General features: G+C 35.9%; 1 protein-coding gene across 3 annotated transcripts in view; it reads right to left on the bottom strand.

Moving 5' to 3' along the window:
• Positions 1–268: 268 nt before the first annotated feature.
• TBC1D32 (TBC1 domain family member 32) overlaps positions 269–20119 on the bottom strand; it is a 104257-nt gene continuing 84406 nt past the window's right edge. For all 3 annotated transcript variants that reach the window (XM_080389073.1, XM_080389074.1, XM_080389072.1), the window contains 6 exons: positions 19798–19867; positions 18873–18988; positions 17779–17933; positions 15940–16080; positions 13884–14072; positions 269–10623 (listed from right to left, as the gene is read on the bottom strand). In XM_080389073.1, coding sequence (XP_080245199.1) covers positions 10504–10623; positions 13884–14072; positions 15940–16080; positions 17779–17933; positions 18873–18988; positions 19798–19867 — 791 coding nt within the window. In that variant the 3' untranslated portion in view covers positions 269–10503. The remainder of the gene's footprint in view (positions 10624–13883; positions 14073–15939; positions 16081–17778; positions 17934–18872; positions 18989–19797; positions 19868–20119) is intronic.

Here is a 20119-nt window from a genome sequence, read left to right as displayed (position 1 = left end):
TGCCTTGTGCAAGGAACCTGTGGCTGCAGTCAGGGAAACTGGAGAAAGGCTAAATCTGGCTGATCCACAACACACATGGTGAGAACCCAAAACCATCATGAGTTGACTGTATTGTCATCAACCTGGAACTTGCAAGTAATACTTCAAGCATCCCTTTACAGTTACTGGTTTAAGTTCACCCTTCCATTTGAAGATCACAAGCCCTTTAAAATGAATTCCTGAACTTACACTATTGCAGTCATTGTATAATTTTGCTATATTTAAAAAAAAAAAAAAAACTGTAAGTGGTGGGTATACAAGGACCTTAGGGATAGATGCTGGCAGCTGTGGTAGATACCGGAGGAAAAGGACAGTTCAATCAGCAAGCTGAGGTAAAAGCTATGTGCCAAAGAAAATTTACTGTGGGTCTCAGCCAGGATTTACCCAAAGGAAAACATTTGCTGTGCTGTTGGTGCCAAGCTTGTTTTCTTGGTTAGAATAGGAGAGAACATTTGGCTTTTTCTAGTTTATTGCCCATTCGTATCTTCTGAAAGGCTCATTTGGAAGACCAGGTTCTGACATTTATCTTCTCTGCTCTTTAAAGTCAAGTCAAACTGGCTGCTTATAATCCAGACCATGCTATACCATAGAGTATGATAACATATTTCTTTAAATCTTTCAAACTTCTTCTTCAGTAGCTGAAATTTATAGTAAGAATACGTTCATGTGGGGGGGAAACAAACTATTCTTACATTGGAGTTTTGACAGTTTCATCTTCTCTGCTGTAACAAATGACAGTTTAACTGTTTGTGACGCAAGCGGAGGAGAGATTTTTCCATCTGTGCACTATTACTCACATTACAGGTTCAGCTTGCAACCCTGATGGGGCTTCCACTACCCATCCAGAAAACAACCTGAACAAAATAAGATGTCCTTCTGCTGTTCTAATTATACAAACCAGCTAGTGGAAGGATCTGGTAAGAATCAGAGTGGTGCAAGCAGTAGGAGTATTTAACATAGGGGCGAGGATTATAGAAGACAGCAGGTTATTAGGTTGTTTTAGCTGCATGTAAGAGAATGTCCTGGGAGTTCTTTATTACACTCTCCAAGGAGTATTCTATTTTAAATAATTCCTTGTTATTTTGGGGGACAGTTCTGAGAGAGGGGGGCTATTTTTATGGGAGACTCTTAAGAGAGTTTCCCTCTCTGAAAAGAATCACTGTGCTTTTGGAAAATATTTGATGAACTCTGATGTCAAAATTTTGTTGCGGCAAACAATTCCATTATTATTCATAATAGAGAAAGAGCTGGCAGCTTGCAGGTGGAAGATCATACCTTTTTCCTCAGTATAGCATGTTAGTATTGTGTGATGCTGTCAATAGCTGTTTGAAACTGGCCTCACAATGAAAAGCAGCTGGCACTAAGAATAGCCATAGCACTAGTCTGCAGGAGCATTACAGAATAAACCCAGAACAGTGGTTGTTGAGCATTGCATTGAGATTCTCCCACTTCTGCAGTTCAGGATGCTTTGGAAGCTTCAAGCCTACTGTATGTTGAAGGTGAAGTCAAATATTTGGGATGTAAAATTAGTTTCTCTAAGGGAGAAAGCTATTTGGCTCCAAATGATTTGGCTGAAAATTGATTAAATTTACTTTTCATGGGAGTCTGAAAGGGTTGGGGTATCTAGAGGCCATCGTTTCTCCTCACCTCCAAGATCTGTACAAAATTAATTTCCTACAAGTATCTGAATGACTCCAAAGTGATTTAGACAGATGGTCTAACTGGCTTCGTGGGTCTATAATTTCCCTCAGAAGAAATTCCTTGCCAAAACTGTATTTGTTCCAAACCTTGGTTTCATATTTTCTAGCAGGAGGCCTTTCTTTTGTTGATTTAGAGCTGGAGAAAAATAACATTATAACTAAACACCATCTTGAATCAAAATCGGGAATAAGTTCTTTTGGACCTGAAAGCTTTACTTAGAAAGTCCATGACACAAATTGTGACAGTATATGGCATTGTTCACAACAATACTTGCAATTGAAAAAAATACTTGCAATTTGCTTTCTAAGTGAAAATTGTGCTGCAGGAGGTAAGTCTTGATAACTCCAAAAATGTACCTTATCTAACCATCAACCCATGACTCAATTTTTTTAAAAATGTTGCGTCCATTTTAAAAGCAGCTAATTCCCACATAATGGATGAATTTTATTCCATGACAGGCTTTGACTTAGGGTACAGGAAATACCAAGAGCAAATGAAATCCTTTGAGAGACTAAACATTGATTTCTTTCAAATGGTTAATTTCCCTTAGGGTTTTTATTTGTGTTGTGTTTGTTTCTTTAAAAAACTACCACAAAAAAGCCTGCTCTCCCCATTCATCATTCTAAGTGAATTTCATGTGTTCTCCTTGTCTTATTCTATTTCTGAGCAGGAAACAGACCTGATGAAATATTAGTCAAGTGTCAATTCCCAGGTTAACCCCATCTAAACTAATTTTTCAAACCATGTTGATACCTCCCTATACCTCACTGCATTTGTATGTTAAGCTTTAAGACTTTTTTTTTTCTTTTTTTTTTTTCTTTTTTTTTTTTTTTGTGATTAAATGGAATCAAACAGCTTTATGCTCTGGAGCTTTGAGGTTTTTTTAATTTGCTGGCAGTTTGGTATCAGAGGAAAGGAACAGGGAATGTGTTTTTTACAAATATTCTGCTGAGTATACAAAACTTTGAACCAGTTCTTGTTAGATGAAGTAATAAAGCTGGTACGTCATTCCTGATCGGAAATTAAAAGCTGCATTCTGAACAAAAGTGAAATCTGAAAGGACATGGTCTGTGTATCTGGAAATAGCATTTTAAATGATTGGAAACCAGGCAGAATACTTTGAAGTAGAAGTCATACCTCTGTCTACTTACGTGTGATCAGTTAGTAAACAAAATGTCAGAAGAGGCGTCATGAATACACTCCACTGATTTGCCAGAACAGTACAAACACTGCAGCTCTCCAAATGGCTTCCTTACAGGAAATAAATGCTAGTTACTTTCTGTCACATAACTATAATGTAATGAATAAAATATTTTTTTTATTTTCTATCTGCTCAAACTAATTAAAATTGTGTCTTCAGTTCTAGTCCTATGTGATATATAGGTATATATTATAATTTGAAAGGGAAAATGTGTGCTGTCATTACCATCTATTCTTAAATTCTTTATATACATTTTTTGCTGTTCTACCTCAGATTTGTCCATCTCTAAGGCCTTGTGCTGTTTTGGGGGGGGATTTTTTTGTTACAATTTGCCTAGAAAGCATCAGAGAACTGGGGAAGATCATATTCCATTGATACTAATGAGATTTATTTTTTGTTAGATATATTTTAAGGACAGAAAGGTCAGATATCACAATTAAATCACTGTGTAGCTTGGGCTGTGGAACTTGGAATAGATTGCATATTTTAGAATGGCATGTGTTCTACGATAGCTTGTATCTCAAAAAATAGATCATGACTAAAAATATCGATCTGATGATTTTTTATCTTAAAAGTAACTTTGTTCTACTGGATAATTATCTTCACTGTGACAACCTCTTCCGTCTGTTTCCATAGCTCCTCATTCCTAGATCTCACACATTCTTGTTGGCAATGTGCTTTTCTTGTTTGTCGGGTGGGGGCTGGGGAAAGACATTTGGCTAAGTTAAGAAGACGTTACCCGAAATCTATGCTCCATATAGACCATCACAGACAGTGAGAGAATAATCTAATACTCTAGCCTAACAGTCTTCTCTTGAATGGACTAATTACACTATGCCTCATAGGTCCTTAACTGTGTGACAATTATTTAGTATGACACTTACTGTAGCTTTTATCACAGCCTTCTAATTTTTGCACGATTCCTGGAAGTGCTGGGAATGGAATAGGATGTTATTTCTTTAATAGTCCCTGATGCTGCAAACAGAGGAAAATAGTCTTTTCATTTACAAATTAGGATTTCTTTCTTAGCCACAACTCATAAATGTCTCTGTTGCAAAATGTCATGGTTTAACTCTATCCCTGACGAAACCAAAACACAACAGTCCTTGCCCTGGTGTGGGTAAGTCTGATGAACCTGCTCATTTCCTTAGGAAATGCAACCTGAAGTAATTGCTTTCAGTGGCTGGTTTTCAGTAACGCTGCCCAATAATGTACCTCTTTTCTCAAATGTTGAGACAGACTCCCAGTTTCCTTCTCTGGAAACCTGCTGCTGTAACTGACTAGTGAGGGACCTGCTGTAACCTAAGCATTGTTCTTAGTAGGGACAGAGAACACGTATCCTGAAACTCCACCGGTGCTGACTCCATTCCTCTTGCCAAATCTCTTGCCATCCTTGAAGCATTATCCCTGTATCAAACAAAAATGCAAATAATCGAACCGAGTACATGTTCACTGGACAAGCAATAGAGGATGATTCCCATGCTGGAGGTGATGAAATGCAAAGAGGCTGGCAATGAAGCATTGTGTCACTACTGTGCATTATATGACACAACAACTTTGCCTATAGTCTCGTATTTTCTAACTTCCTTCTGAATGTCAATTCACCAGGGCTGCTGCTTTCATTCTGTATTGTGATCCCTTGTCATTCAACACACCATGTCAGCCTGTTTACTGGGATCTTTTAATGTTACTCAAACTTAGGTCCCTTTGAAATCTGTGGAATACTGCTACGGATTAGCTAGCAGTTACTTTGAGAAAACACACCAAAAAAAAGTTTAGAGAAGCTGAGACTGTTTACCTGTTGACCTAGTGATTGTTTGAGCTGGACATCTTAGAACAGTGGAAAACAGAGTTTAAAATGTAACTATTTAACTTTGATCTAATTTTTCCTACTGGATCTAAAAGTTGGGGGTTTTTAACTTTTTAGTTGCTTCCACTGCCAGGATTTCTCTTGTTGCATGAACACTATATGGTAATGAAGAACTTGCAGAAGTTCCACTTGCAGAACTGTCATTTTTTACAAAGCAAGTAAGCGCTACTTGTATTTTTTTTAGACAGGTACCCAAAGTTTCCAGAAGTAAAATAACTTGGCTAAAGGCAACATGGCAGACATGAACAGGTGACAAATATTTTTGTGTATTACTCATTTTATCCCCAAAGGCTGAGTCATGCTGCATAGGCTGCTGAAGGAGATGGCCTGGAAACTGCGTGTCTTTTAGGGATAACACAGACATTTCTATCCAGCATGGCATCCCAGCTGATGCTTAGGAGGGTGTGACAGCAGAGGCAGCAGTGCTTAACTTCCTCCAGTAGGAGACTGGGTCAGGACTGCTGACAGCTTATGTGGGCAGTTATGTCGTCCTACAACTGGCTTCTCAGTTTTTCCAAACTGGGGTTTTATATAGTGGTTTGGGTTTGGTTTGGATGTTTTTGCCCCACTTTGACCCATGTTTATTTAAAATCATGTTTAGTTACACATTTTAGGTACAAGCAAGGAAGCACTTCTTACTCTTTAGTGCTTGGGCTGTCACTGGGGATTGGGAAGAATGAGACAGCTGAAAATAAGAGAGATAAAGACTGAGGGAGGTAAATACAATCAAGATGGAAAGCAGGGAAAAGAAGCTGGAAGAGGCAACTATAAAAATACAAATACATTTAGAAATAGAAAATGTCTACATCTCAGTAGACTTGAGCTCCCTGAAAAAAAATGGGGACCTGTGCGAAGGAAGAAATTTACCTATAAGCCAGCAAAGCCAGATGAGGGAGTTTTCAAACTAGAGATAATATAGCATGTGGGTAGGTCTTCAGGTATCTGTTGCTAAAATGGTCATTTGTTTTCAGAATGGTTTTGATCCAAAGATGCCACTGTTTTCCCTGACTACCATCCCTTTAAGTTCTGTTTCAGTCTACTTGTAGCTTGTCATAAGGCACAATGGAAAATTATATTATTATCAGGTATCAAGATTTAGCATTTGCGTAGCATTTTCATGCAGTAAATGTTTTACAAATATTATTAATTAATCATCTCAGCACCTACATGGACTGTATAAAATTGTAACTGTTTTGCAGATGGGGAAACTGCAGCTGATTGAATTGCTGGAGGCAATGCAAAAAGTGCTTTTGTCAGTAGCAGCAGTTTGCTTTGTGTTTGTACTTACCTTCCCAATTATTGCATGCTGCACCTCTTTGCACTGATTTGATGCAATATTGATGAAAGTTGTTGATATTAAGGGTCAGCTCTGCAGTCCCTCTCTCTTCTTTGTTGGGGGATAAGGAATACAAAGTGGCAGCTATTTAGATGGCAAAAGTCCCTCAAATGTCTAGCACAAGAGCTAATTTTCCTGACAAATATCTGCTGCTGATACAGGAACTGACAACTTCCTAATTGGTAGCCTAATCAGCCACAGTCTCTTTAAAATGTTACAGAATTTCTAGAAACACATATATATTAGTGTTCTAGTGTTATTATCTGGATGTTTGTAATTTGGTTTCTTTGAAATATATGCCAAAAAATTACTTTTTAAAAAAGAGACTGTTACTAAAAAAACAGGTTTTATGGGAGTCTTGAGATTCTTTGGCCGTGTTGTCAGGCAAATACTTGGTTCCATCAGCTGTCATAATTTTTTCCTCATACTTGTCAGCCTCTTTTATTAAGTAGGTGAGCAAACGCAGTTCATGGAAGTCTAAAAATATTTAATTTCTTTTTTCTAGACAGGAAAAAAACTAAATACATGAATTTATGAAATGCATAGTCAGGAAAACAGAAATTAGTGGCAAAACCTCCATCAGTGTTCACTCCTAGATTGTACATAATTACAGAAATTTTACTGTGGGTTCTAATGTATTTTATAATTTGAATTTGTGTATGCGCTCACACATTCATTTTATCTAGTGAATTTGTTTTTCAAGAACTTTACGGTAACCTTTAGTCTGTCTCACAGGAATGTGGCAATGATACTGGATAAATCTAAATTCAACATTCGTGGTTTCTGTTGGACTTCTAAAACTTTTATTATATCACAAATTCTAATAAAAAACATTTTGAGATTCCAGACATTCTGTAAAAAAAAAAAAAAAAAGTTATTGCAGGGGTTGATAAAACATAATATTTTCCCTACTTCTTTAACCAAACCAAGAACTACCTAATGCTTAACTTTCACTACCTAACATTATCTAGTAACGCTGCCTACATAACCAGGATGCATTTGGGGAATTTATGCTGCTTAGTTACTAAACTAACTATGGCAGGGACTTGACCAATTGTGCTGGCTACTTACAATTCACAGTATAAAGACTTCTTATAAGAGTACAGATGATAAGTAACTTTTTGCTGGAGAAACTGAATCTTGTTTTAATTGATAAAGATCAATGTCATTGGAAACACCAAGGTACTAAGTAAGGGTCTGATATTACAAGATACAAGGCAGTTTACCAACTTTCTATGCAATTTAATTACCAAGACCAAAAATCCCTTTAAAGGTAACTGCAGGAATAGGGTATTTCACTCTAAACTGAACCAGTGCAACTATTACTTTGGCTAAAACAAAACTGAAATCCTAAGAAAGGACAGACCTCCCAATAAAAAGATACACTCAGTATTTGCCTTTTAAAAACTGTGGGCAGTTTAAGGAGGAAGCACAAATTTCAAGGAACTTCATAATTATTGCTTCAAATTTACTCAGGTAAAATAAGTATCTCAGTGTTAGAATAGGTTTATAGTCCAAGACTAAGCCAAAAATAATCTTGTTTTCAAAAAGTTGTTTAGAAAACTTGATACTGATACCAGAGTACTTGATACTTGACACTAGAGAATCTTCTATACTCTCAAAGTAATAAACTAGTATTTGCTGTTTTCTGTGTAGCAGAACTTTTACTTCATCCAGTTGCAAAGCCTATTTAGATGCCATCACTGAGCATGCCAGTAGTGAGTGACACAGGATCTTAACACCTTAAATGAAAGTTAAGGCAGTTTTGTGGTAAGACTTCATAAATCCAAGTGCTGGATCAAGGCTTGGCTAGATAACAGCATGGTTGTGTTGTCTGAGTTTTTGAAAGTGTTTTTTTCAAAGAACATGGTTTGAAAATATGCATTAATAAAGGGCATGAGTAGGGAACAGAATGTCTGGAGATGAACCCTTCTAAGTAAAATCTGCACTAAAGCTATTACTTCCTTGCTTCCATTGTCAATTTTCACCTAAGAGTTGCTTACTGACTTCTGAAAACGGCCTGCTTCCCGCCTCCTAAGACAGCAAGATGAAATGACAGTCACTGCCTGAGCTAGTAAGACAGCTCACAACACATGAGTAGGATTCCTTGGTGAGTTTCTTCATAGCACCCAAACAGACCTATGCATCAGTTTTAGAACCTATCCAGAGGTCTCTGAGGCCTTTTAATGTAAATACTTTATCATGCACCATAAAATTCTTAATAATCTATAAATGACATCTGCGAAATAATTACAAAAAGGCAAACCTAGCTTTCAGACCAACGTCAGAGATCACCAGTCAAAAATACCTGTATGGATGAATATTAGAAAAAAGTACTGTTACTCTGAGGGGAAGGCTGTGGGCCAGCAGGCAACAAATGCCAGTTCTGCACAGAAGAAAAAGCAGGCAAGTGTGTCTTACTTCATGGATGAATGCTACTGCTCTGAAATGCTCCCAAAAGTTTTGCTTCAAGCCAGTCTCTAAGCCCTGTAGGCTGAGCTAATCCCACTGTCTGAACTCTTTCAACCTTCCCAATACTCAGTGAACTTGGGCATCCCATGAGACAGCTTCAAACCACAGAGATCTATGGTGAGGTAGTGTATAAGAAACACTGTAATGTGTCTTGTAGCAGAGAACATAAAAAAAGGGATAGAATAGAGATTGTGAGAAATGGAAATTAGTGCATCTACTGAGAAAATACCTTTAAGCAAAGATGAAAAGCCCTGAATAGAAGAGGCCAACAAAATACAGAAATGAGGGGAGAAAAAAAATCTTGCAAAACGAAAAGAACAAGCAATCTACAAATATGGGGGTGGGGGTGTGTTGTGTGAGTGGTAAGAGTGAGGGAGGTTGGAGAAGCAGCTTTGCTGGTGATGGGTAGAATGCACCAAACAAACCACACTTCTCCTTTTTCGTTTCAAAACATGTCTGTTACAAATTTGAGAATAAATTTTAATAACTTTCTAATTTTAGATTTTATTTCCATTTTATTTCTGCAGTTAGCCTGAAATGTCTAAGTAGACATCTTAAATATCTGAATGTCTACTTTTCATCTAGCCTCACGCAGGCATTGTAAAGATTACTTTTCTACTGGACTCTTTTTTTTTTTTTTTTTTTTTTTTTTTTTTCTCCAATTTTGATGCAGATCTGATTGTATGAAAAATATTAACTGGCCACAGGACAATATGTTGTATTCATCCATTTACATACTTCGATTACTTGCAAATATTGAAGGAGACCTCCTACTTGACAATAACTATTATTTTATTAGCCATGATTTTGATCAAATACAAAGGCATTTATTAATTCTTGACAAACCAACTCTATTATTCATTTTAGGAATATGCTGCCATCTAAACGACATTTATTGACCCAACATCATGCCTAGTGCTTTGAAATTTGGATTTAAAAAAACAACTGTTAATTGGTGCACAAATATATATTTATTTCTTAACAGAGAACAGTGATATAATAGAATATGGAAAAGAAAGCTGCTCGAATGTTTCCTCTGCTGTCCACTGACTGTTACCTAAAACCTATCCTTAAAGCAAATGGGATGCAGCACTCCTCAATAAAACCATGTTTCTTTTGAAATTAGGAATTTTAATCAACTTAACAACGTTGAAATTTTATCTACACTGCACTGGTGTTAGAAAATATTTAGCAGCTTTCATTCTTGCTTTTCATTGATGATAAAAAGCAAGCACAGATGAAGCTGCTTCTTAGTTTCCTGCCTGAATGAAACCAGAATCTTTAAAAACAATCATTTTCCAGAAATACAAAAAGCAGACGAAGAATGTATGTTACAAATGCATGTTTTATGACATGAAATTATTTACTTTACTAAAAAAAAAAAAGGGGGACAGGAATATCAGTCTTTTCATTGCATGTATTGGAACACCCCATTTTCTGAACCTTATCCACAAACTCAGAACAGCTGTGTATGGGGAATTTGTTTTTGATTTGTTGACTTTTCATGCACATTTTCTAAGAAAAATCACTTTGTCAGACCCTATCAAAATACAAAAGTTTTAGGACTGTGCTAGAAGGAGATGACAATAATGCAACGAATTGCAAACAGGTTCAAGGCTTTATGAGGAAGACACTTCAGTACCCTACCAGTGAGTTCTGAAGCTGCCTTCTGTTAACTGAAAATGTGGCTGCACATACAGTCTGTCTGGAAAAATGTGGTATTTTAGGTCATGAAAATTAGATTAAGACCTTTTCCAAAAACTGGATTCTGATTTACAATATGTACAGCCTGACTTATCTTAGGTGAGTTTAATTTGCCAATCAATCAGCATCCTTTTAAAGGATCTATCCAAAACTGGAAATTAAAGTGCTTGTCTGCTTCATCTATGGATTCTGCACTCTGATGTTCCTCATGTCTTTCAGCAACATAGGTCTGTAGATTGCCTCCAAGCTTTCCATGTATTCTAAGTAATCACTCACTCGAAATCCATGGAGTGCTTCTTCCTGCAGAAACACACACAGAAAACATTTATTAGGTAGGAAAAAAAAGATGCACAACTTCAATTTAATGAACTCCAAGCTTCTAAAGATAGCTCATTTTGTTTTGCTTGTCACAGCCTGGGTGTTTAGAACACACACATTTTATTATCTTTCATTTAGAAATAAAGAATTGGTAATATCTGCTTCCAGACAGTTCTTTCTAATTACAGTCTTGGTAACAAATAGTTCTTTTCAGGTGGACATTGTTCATCTCATTTTTGGAGAACATGCCATATGAAGATTTTTAAGGAAAACAAAGTAAGCTATAAGAAGGCAAAGCCAGGTACTAAAATACTCCTCAAAAAAAAGACTTCTACACCAGCACATGACATGCTAGATGTTTATTAATATGGCTTTTATATCCAACTAGATTCTCGATAAAACCAGGAGAGTAACAGTAGATACTTATTTTTAAAATCAGCAATAAAGAAAGGTCTTTATGAAGTGATTAAATAAAAACATAATAAACACTTCTGCATGACCACAATTAATTCTTACTAATTCCAAAACACAGAAGTAAAAGAAGGTGCCCTCAGGAAAAAGAAATGAACAGGCCATGTTCCTTCTCATGGCTACCATATTAGAGGGAACGGGAGGATGCATGGCAGAGAGCAGGATCCTGAAGAACAGTCTAGATAAAATGGGTGAATTTGTTGCTGCTTTGAACTGGAACAACTTGCATGCGCACCATCTACTAAGCAGTATTACCACTGTTGGCAGCATGTGCTGCAAAAAGCTCTCTGGAGCCAGACATATGCTGTATCTGCTGGTGTACTGACTGCGCACCTTGGCTAAGCAAAATTCTCCTGAGATCATCTATTCAGGCTTGGAAGGCACTTTGGCACCCGAACAGGAATTTAAGATGGTCTTTATATTTCTTCTTCCCTACTCACAAGTGAAAGCAAAGGCACGATTTTACCTTCCAGGTCACTCTTCATGCACTGCGAGAAAGTTAACTACAGCACAACAGAAAACTGACTCCAATAAAGAACTGCAGTAGGTATTTAACTCTATTTTAAGCAGTCAAATTCTATATTGATTAAATATGCACATGTATTAAAGCATTGGTCAGCAACTTAGTTGTCAGTAATATGCCCTATACTCACAGAAAATAAAGTGAGGAGTAGCTAAATTACTCATAAGAGACTGACATACTGGCCTGCATGTGCTATTACCAGTCACAAACCCCGTAGCCCCAGTTTCTCTATTTTATCCAAATGAAACCAACGAAACCAAGATAGTCAAGATGATGAGGTGGCAGTTTACAGTATTCTTACTTCACATATGGAAATCGTAAAACTATGCATCTTTATCCTTTGATGAAGAGATTAATAAAATACCAAGCAATAAATTTAAAGTTTAGTTAATGCTGAAACTTCAAGACACCTTGAAGGGATCATGTTAGTAACCCACCTCAACCAACAGAAACAATCAGAAAAAGGAAAAAAAAAAATCATGGATAACTTGTTTCTTCTACTTCCCTCTTAGCACAGAGGAAAGGCAAATTATAGAGTAATATAAGATGATCTTTTTCACAGGTTTTTATCACTAGAAGGATGTAATGAAAGGCTGAATGTTTTACATATTTTAAGTGCTAGGCATAATGTCATCTGAATTGATAGCAAAGTTTTCTCCAATTTCTTCTTCAGCATGCAAATGAAAGTATATTTATATTTTAAGAAGAAAATATTTGTTTAAAATTTAATAGCTAGCTGGAACTATTTCTTAGATAATACCAACAAAGGTGTATTGCTGTCAAACCATCTTTTCATTACAGATATAAAGCATGGTAGAAACTTGAAAATAGAAAGTACTATCGGTTCTTGGAAGGAAAATAGGCAGGCGGGACTTGTTTGTACAGCAAATGACCACTGCTAGTATGAAGTTCAAGATGTGACATTGCATTAAAAAAGAAATATAAAATGAATATTAAAAGTTGTAGGTGTGTTGGGGTTTTTTCTTAATTGGATTATGTTCTCAGACTACTTTACACTTCCACTTTTAAGAACATTGCTCCACTACAGTAATCCAAATCTGTGAATGTTGTGCTGAGAAATAGGCTAAAAATTGAAATTGAATGTGATTATTTCAATGAAAGGGCAGCTGACTTACGCCTTTGCAAGTATTAAACACAAGTAACCTCACAAGAAGCCCATAATATATCTGAAATCAAATTAATACAATGACAGAATCTTTTTTTCTTTAGATTAATTAAGATTTATCAAAAGCAAGGGTACAGTTTAAATATGCTATTAACTCCTCTTTTTCCTGCAGTAGTCACTCAATGAATTGTAAATACTCTGGCAGTGCATTAACACACACAATTTCTCATTAATTTAACAGTACCGTGTCAAATCTTTGGCCTGTTTATACTGTAGGTGACAACATACAAATTTTCTCTTCTAAAATTTACATAAACTATCCCAATAATGCCATCAGGATGAAGTTGTTTTTAAGCCACATTGACCAAAGCCAGGTCAAACAAAACAATTCACCCATTAGAGAGTGTACCAAACATTTTCAAGGAAAACAACTGAGCTGACATATTCTTATTTAAGAATATGTAAGTTGGATGCAAACTAGTCTAGAAAACTATTGTTGTTAGGACAGACTAAGATGAAGATTAAAAAAAAAAGTCTTGCAAAAGACTTTTGACTGGAGAGAAAAAAAAAAGAGCAGATAAAAAAGCAAGAACGTCTCTGGGAACAAGGGTCAAATATTTTATCTATTCATAACTGCATTTATAGCTAAGCAGTACTCTGCAAAAAGAATCTGATAACCAAATGTAATTTATAATATGGCAAAGAATATCCAATTTTGAGGTTGGTTGTATAGCAATTGGCATCTGTTCAAATTCACAGCTCACTGAGCTTTGTGGCACATCCCTTCAAGCTTTAGTAGGAGACCACCGCGTAAACCCACCTTTCTGGAGAACGTTTAGTTTAATGACGTTGAGGCCATGTAGAGAGAACTGAATCAAATGCCCTCATGACTTCATCTGGCTATTTACTTGCTTACAAATGGAACTGATCAGGACAAAATGCAGGACAACTATACCACACTTTCCTGCCAGAAGTAAATTAAAGTGTTATTTCACTCACTTAAAAAAAAAAAAAAAAAAAAGGTCAATGTTAGTAACAGTTTCAGAGTCAGTAACACATATTTTCAGTATTGACAGCTTTGCTTCCCTTCAGCAATTGAAAAATTAAGAAAGAAATCCTTACTTTAAGAAAAACCTGGAGATCTTGGGCTTCAGTGTGCTTCAGGATGTCTTGCTGTAGGTGTCTGAACACAGAAACACACATATATACTTGATAATCGGGACCAAGGAAAATACATACAGCAATGTAGTGACAGATCTCACTCCAGTCCATGTAATTCCAGAAACACTGAGTTATCCATTGCAGACAAATCTAGATGAGAATGAAATTATATATAATTAAATTGCTGCAGACATTCAGTCATAACTGATCAGATTTATCTCTTTTCTATACTACAGACCCTTTGTCCTGTAACATTACACTATTTACGAAAATAAAAGGGATAAAGTACAAAAGCCAAGAAACATAATTTTTTTATATCACAGCCTATGAACACACTTCCAGAAGGTTCTGCTAACATAACACCCTGCATCTGTATATCTCGCTTATCTGAGTATATTCCAGCAACTCCTGAGTTTGAATCATAAAGTTTAGTGAAAGCAAAGGTGATTTTTTACAAGTTTTTTTTATGTGGCTTGAAGTGTAATGAGGGTGAAGGTGTGTTTAATGTGGATTTTCCTTTAAATTGAAGTAGTTCTTTGCCTTATAAATGAATGTTAGGCCCATCCCTAGGACATGTTTATTTAATGAAGTGGGTATGGAACACACTTAGCGAATCCTTTTTCCAGCTCTAAATCACAACGTATTAAGATGTGTACAGCACATTTCATTTAGTTCTAGGCCACAAATCTTCTGCTAATCAGTCCTCAAAGTGTTTAAAAATATGCAGCAGCAGAAGCACCAAGATTCTAATTAGATGACAGCAGCCATACTCTGGCATTAAATCTGTTTTCATGTATTTATTGATGCACACAAGCACTTAAATACATCAGAGTTGTTTTCACAGTTCAGGGCTTGTTTGTTTTTAATCCTGCAGCAGAACTGCAAAATCACATAGAAAATACAGTGGCACCCACCAGTGGCATTTCAGTAAGATGTTAAATAAATAAAAAAAAATAATTCCCAAAGAAAAAACCTTGTCAGCAGCTTAGAACAATTAGTCTACTATTAATTGAGTACAAACAATAAAAAAAAGCACACAATGTTTTTAAAAAATTAAGTTTAAAAAACTTACATAAGAATAGTTGAAGGAGTGACTTTCCCCGTGTGTTTTTCCTACCCAAAATAGGAAACCTATCATAAGCACCTCATTCCTATGCTGAGATAAAGTCCCTCATCTGCCAATCTTTTCTCCTCAAAGGCCAAATACCAAGCTGACTATTTTAAGCAGTATCTGTACCATACTGGCATCTGCCCCCATTAAGAAGCGTCTTAAGCTGCAAATCTTTTGGCAACAGGGAATTTTGAAGGCACAAGATGAAACATATTTTTCTTGCCTTGGAACAGCAATAAACTTTCTTATTGTGGTGACAGATCCTTGCATTGGCAATCTAACTCATTATTGCATGAAGCTGTTTACATTTCATCATGACTGTAGTCTACAAGTAATGCTCTATACGTAGCATTCCAGGTTACCAAAGAATTGTAGTAAGTAGGTATAAATGGAAGCTAACATCATGGATAAATATTCTTCTTTAGTAACATCTCTTTAATATAGAATAATAGCGTGCTACCCAATTGTAATAGTTATGGTAGCTCAAACAAAATTAATTTTGCTCTAATACCACCTGAACTGCTTCCTATTATATGCCTATCCTAAACTACTCATTTCCCTCCTATGGAAAGTTTAGAAAATCATTCCAGGAAATAAGATATTCTATTTATTTCAATGATAAATCTGATGGTTTAGATGATGTAGTAGGTTTTTATCAAGTTTTTTGCCCAGATATGTAATGGAAGCTCATCAGCTGCAGTACACTGTCATTATTCTACCAAAGTCAGTTCCTTTCTGTTTTCAGGCATTCTAAGTCATTACGTATTCAGTATAGCTCTTACCCCCAAGTTCCATAGCCACCACTCAAATGCAGTATAGAAAAACCACAGTAGTTCCCGAACATCCTTGATTTTGTGGATTTGAGTCAAAAAGTTGATGATACTTTGATATGCTTTCATTACTTACCTGGGACGGAGTGAAACCAGACATGTGGAACGCTGAAAAGACAAGCGGCAATTCGGCTTTCAGCAACATTTCAATGTGGTGAGCACTGCAAAAATAGACTGGATGGATGCCAGATTCCACTGTGGTAATAGGCAGGTGCATCTGATTAACAACAACAACATCATCAACAAAATTGAGGAAAAAAGATTACAGACTACAAAAAGGTGTTATTTTAAAATACCTTGCTGAGAACAATACATAAAAATACATAAGTTCACTTGTAAGTCATCCCAGCTATTTTAAGAGACGGGAAATAGAACAAACAAAAAAGCTGGCACTACCATCAGGAAAAATATGTAGTTAAACTAAAGAAAATTAAAAGTTAGAAACTGTTATTAAATATATCCTGACTATTCCTTTGCATTAGCAATCTAGCTCTTTGTTGCATGCAAGCTCTAATTGCCAAAGCAGAGATGGAGAAACTGATGTTATATTTTAAACAAAAGAACAGAAGGAAAAAAAAGACTACTTTCTGTCGGATTTTTTTTTTCTCTCCCATTTACTGGCAGATACAGTGGAACTTCTATGGTGTTTGAAGTTGTTTTCTTTGTGCATGTTCTTTTGCAGTATGTGTGGCTGGTATGAGTGAAATTCTATTTTGTGCAGCAAAAGAAACAGAGGTTTTATCAGTATGGAAAGCTCTGAACACCAGTGCATGGTTTCTAGGTAGTGGAATCCTTGGCTTAGTGCTAGGTCAAGGTACATCCTTTGGAATTTTCCTCCTTCCTGAGGTAGGCAGCATCACAATCTAATGGCTGGATAATCCCTCATTCATGTTTTGACATTTTATTTTAGTTTACATTAAGGTAGTTATACAATAGGTTAATACTGAATTTTCTCGTTGTGTTTTCAAGATATATTATGAAAAATAATTCTTTTAAGTACTGAGAATGAACATTAGCACTGCAGCAACCTGCCTGCAGTGCTGGCTAGTTATTGTATGCAAGACGACACTGAAGTTCTGAGCACTGACAGTGTTCAGCACCACTATACTCATACAATGGAGCAAAATTTCGTAGTGCTGGAACAACCTTAGGGTGAGATACTGCGGTGAGCGGACAAATACAGTCACTTCTGGTGACAAGACAGACTAATTCATATTAATACAGAAGCCTGCATGCAGAAGAGGTACAGAATCTAACCCGTGTTTCTTATTCCCCAGTTTTCTCATAAAGACTACAGTTATTTCATAGTTTATGTTCAAAACGTTCAAGACAATGTGACAATGTATAAAGTCAAACTGGAAGTTTTAAATAGTTAGAATAACTAGATGGAAATGATGTTTGCTACACTACAAACTTGATCCAAAATACTAATAATTTTAAGTTGTCAAGCATACAGTATTTGGGCAGTAATAATTTTTAAAATTTACTAAATACATTCTAGTGTATTTAGTACATTTTAAACCTGATAAGTTTTACTAAAAAAAAAATCAAAAGGATGGACTTGCACACTGTAATAATAAAAAGAAGGTCATTCAACATTCAAGAGTATTGCAGCCTTCAACACAGAATTTAATGCCATGAATAAAGTTTATTTTACTGCAAGCTTTAAAATTCAATAACACTGCCTTTACTATCAGTCCACCTGTTATTTCACTACTTTCAAATAGCCATTTACACAAATGTCAAATCTATATTTTTTCCAGGAGACTTTTTTGGTGTCACATATTCAGTTAGAGGGCTGTAATAAAAACTTAATGCATTAAAAAAATCCACCCAAAACTGAGAGAATTAACAAAGTCTTCTTTAGAAACTTCTAGAGTTGCTTTTCAGAAAGAAACAGCTTTTCAGTTCTTACAGATACATGCAGTCTTGGCAGCCAGAGAAATGCTGAAACAAGAAGATGTGAGAATTGCTGAAGAAACTTCAGTGTCTTCTCCCCATCCCCTGACATTATGAGGAACACAGAAGACGCAAACCAGTCGTATCCAGCATAGCGCTCCTGCAAGCAGCCTGTGGAGAAGGTTAAGGAACTCAGGCAGAGATCTCTGCTTCACCGTCCTGCAGGAACTCCAGCCCTCCTCCTCCCCAGGCCCTCGCACACAGAGGCAAAAGCTGGTTTGTTGGAGGTGGGACAAGGGGAATGCAGCTGCACAGAATGCAGCTTTTTGAGGCACTGCTGCCTCTCAAACTGAATTAAGAGAAACGATTTAAGCTACATCTTTTCCAGTCCATAAGTAGTCAAGCCCAATCAACAAAAGGAAACAAAAACCAAGTAAATGCAATAAACCCTGCACCAAAACAAATGTGCTTATAGTACAAGAAAGGAAAACAGTGGAGGAAGAGAACAGGAGTTGTGAAGATTGGGGGGGGGGGGGGGAACAAAGTAAAAGAAAAGCTTTAAAGCAGAGATTAAACATATTCTGACTAATATAGCTGAAGTGTATTTTAATAGTGATATGTTAAGTCAAATACCTGAAGAATATAGCAAAGCTTGTTGGAAAGGGGTATCTGTTTTTTTAAAAAATAAGTTCCACAGTAGATCTAAAAGAGTCAGAAGTCAAAACATTCCTATTGATCAGATTACAGCCACACATTACATGGGCTATATCATTAACTGTTCGTATTGTTGGAGTATCACAAATACTCATTAATGCTCAAAGGTGCATTGCCGCTGACTCTATTACACACAGATAGATGCGAACCTACTCTAAAATGGTTTATTACAAAATTAATGAAACACAATATAAACAAAGTATGGGAACAAAAGGGTGAAGATTTTCTTGACTACGTTGGGTGTACAGTTTAACTTAATAAAAAAGTGCTGTCTTATTTTTTGTTTTTATTTCAGTACATATTACGCATCTACACCACCATCAAAAGCCCGCAGCAAGAGGTCAAATTCCACTGCCATTTTTAGGCAATATAATTTATGCCATCAAGAAAGGATACAAAGTGAGGATATCACAGTCCTTTGCTGCTGTTTCAGAAATTTCTCACAATTCATTAACACGAAGTACAGCCCATTTTCAGCATGTTCTTTTAGCAAGTTTAGGTATTTTCCATATCTAGCACAAAAAAAATTAAATCCAAAACTATGGTTAAATATTTTGGTTTTAATTCTTAAAAAGCAAGAACTCACTTTTAACAGGCCTGTGAAAGTTAAGTTGTCATGGTGTTGTTCATCACAAACACTATATTGTAGATATACACATAAACGGTTTACTAAAACCTGTTATGCTTTAATCTAGGAGGGATACTCACCAAACATCTGCTACTCAGTATTACAATTCCTCATCTAAATTCCTTTTACTTCAGTGTTAGAGACTGTGGTGGGAAGGAGCAAGTACTCTAACACACATGACTTATTTTCTTCACATACATTACTCAATTCCATCTAAGTATATTGTATGTGTAATTATTAACATTAGAGTTCAAATATTAATGCTAAAGATAACAATCTGTGGAAGTACAGGCATTAGCTTTTTCTTCATCACGGCTCCGCAAATTATAAGCCAAATAAACTGTTTAAATGGCAGATAACTAAGCTTAGCTAAACAGAACCATTTAGAGAAGTAATATGAGGAAAAAAGACACATAACTCAGGATAATGTAACTTTATGGTAAACATTACTAACAAGTTACAATTAGCCTTTACAACAATAAAGGATAATAATTAAATTATCTTTACAGATTATATAGGTTATGCACTAATACCTTTTTCATTTTCAAAGTTAGAACTCATTTTCTTAAAGATGATTTTTAGATTTAAACAGTATAAAGCACTGAGCTGATGGATTAAGTATCATTAAAGTCATCCCATGAAAATCAAACAAATCGCAGAAATACACTGGGGAAATACTTTAATACCAGGTACCTGACTGTCATTTCAACACCAAGCTGCTGCACAGATGAAAGGCTTTCTTTCTTCACAGCAGCATCCACGGCTAAAACAAAACAAAAAATGTAATAAGGTATTAAGATAAAAAAATATTTTACCTGAATACTAATGTAAAGCTTCTTTCATGTATGAATACCAATTCTGAACAACTGTTTCTTATTTGAAATGAGTTTAGTAGTGTTGGCAAAGGATGTATCAAGAACCTGCATTCTTCATATACTTTTTTTTTTATTAAAATCACCTTTATCTTCACTGTTAGTATGGTTATCGTTATCTTTACAGCACGATGTAAACAAAC

This window comes from Falco punctatus (assembly GCF_963210335.1).
Source record: "Falco punctatus genome assembly, chromosome: 5".
NCBI classification, from domain to species: domain Eukaryota; kingdom Metazoa; phylum Chordata; class Aves; order Falconiformes; family Falconidae; genus Falco; species Falco punctatus.
Note: the sequence above shows the minus strand (reverse complement) of the source record. Positions and strands in the feature narration are given on the sequence as shown.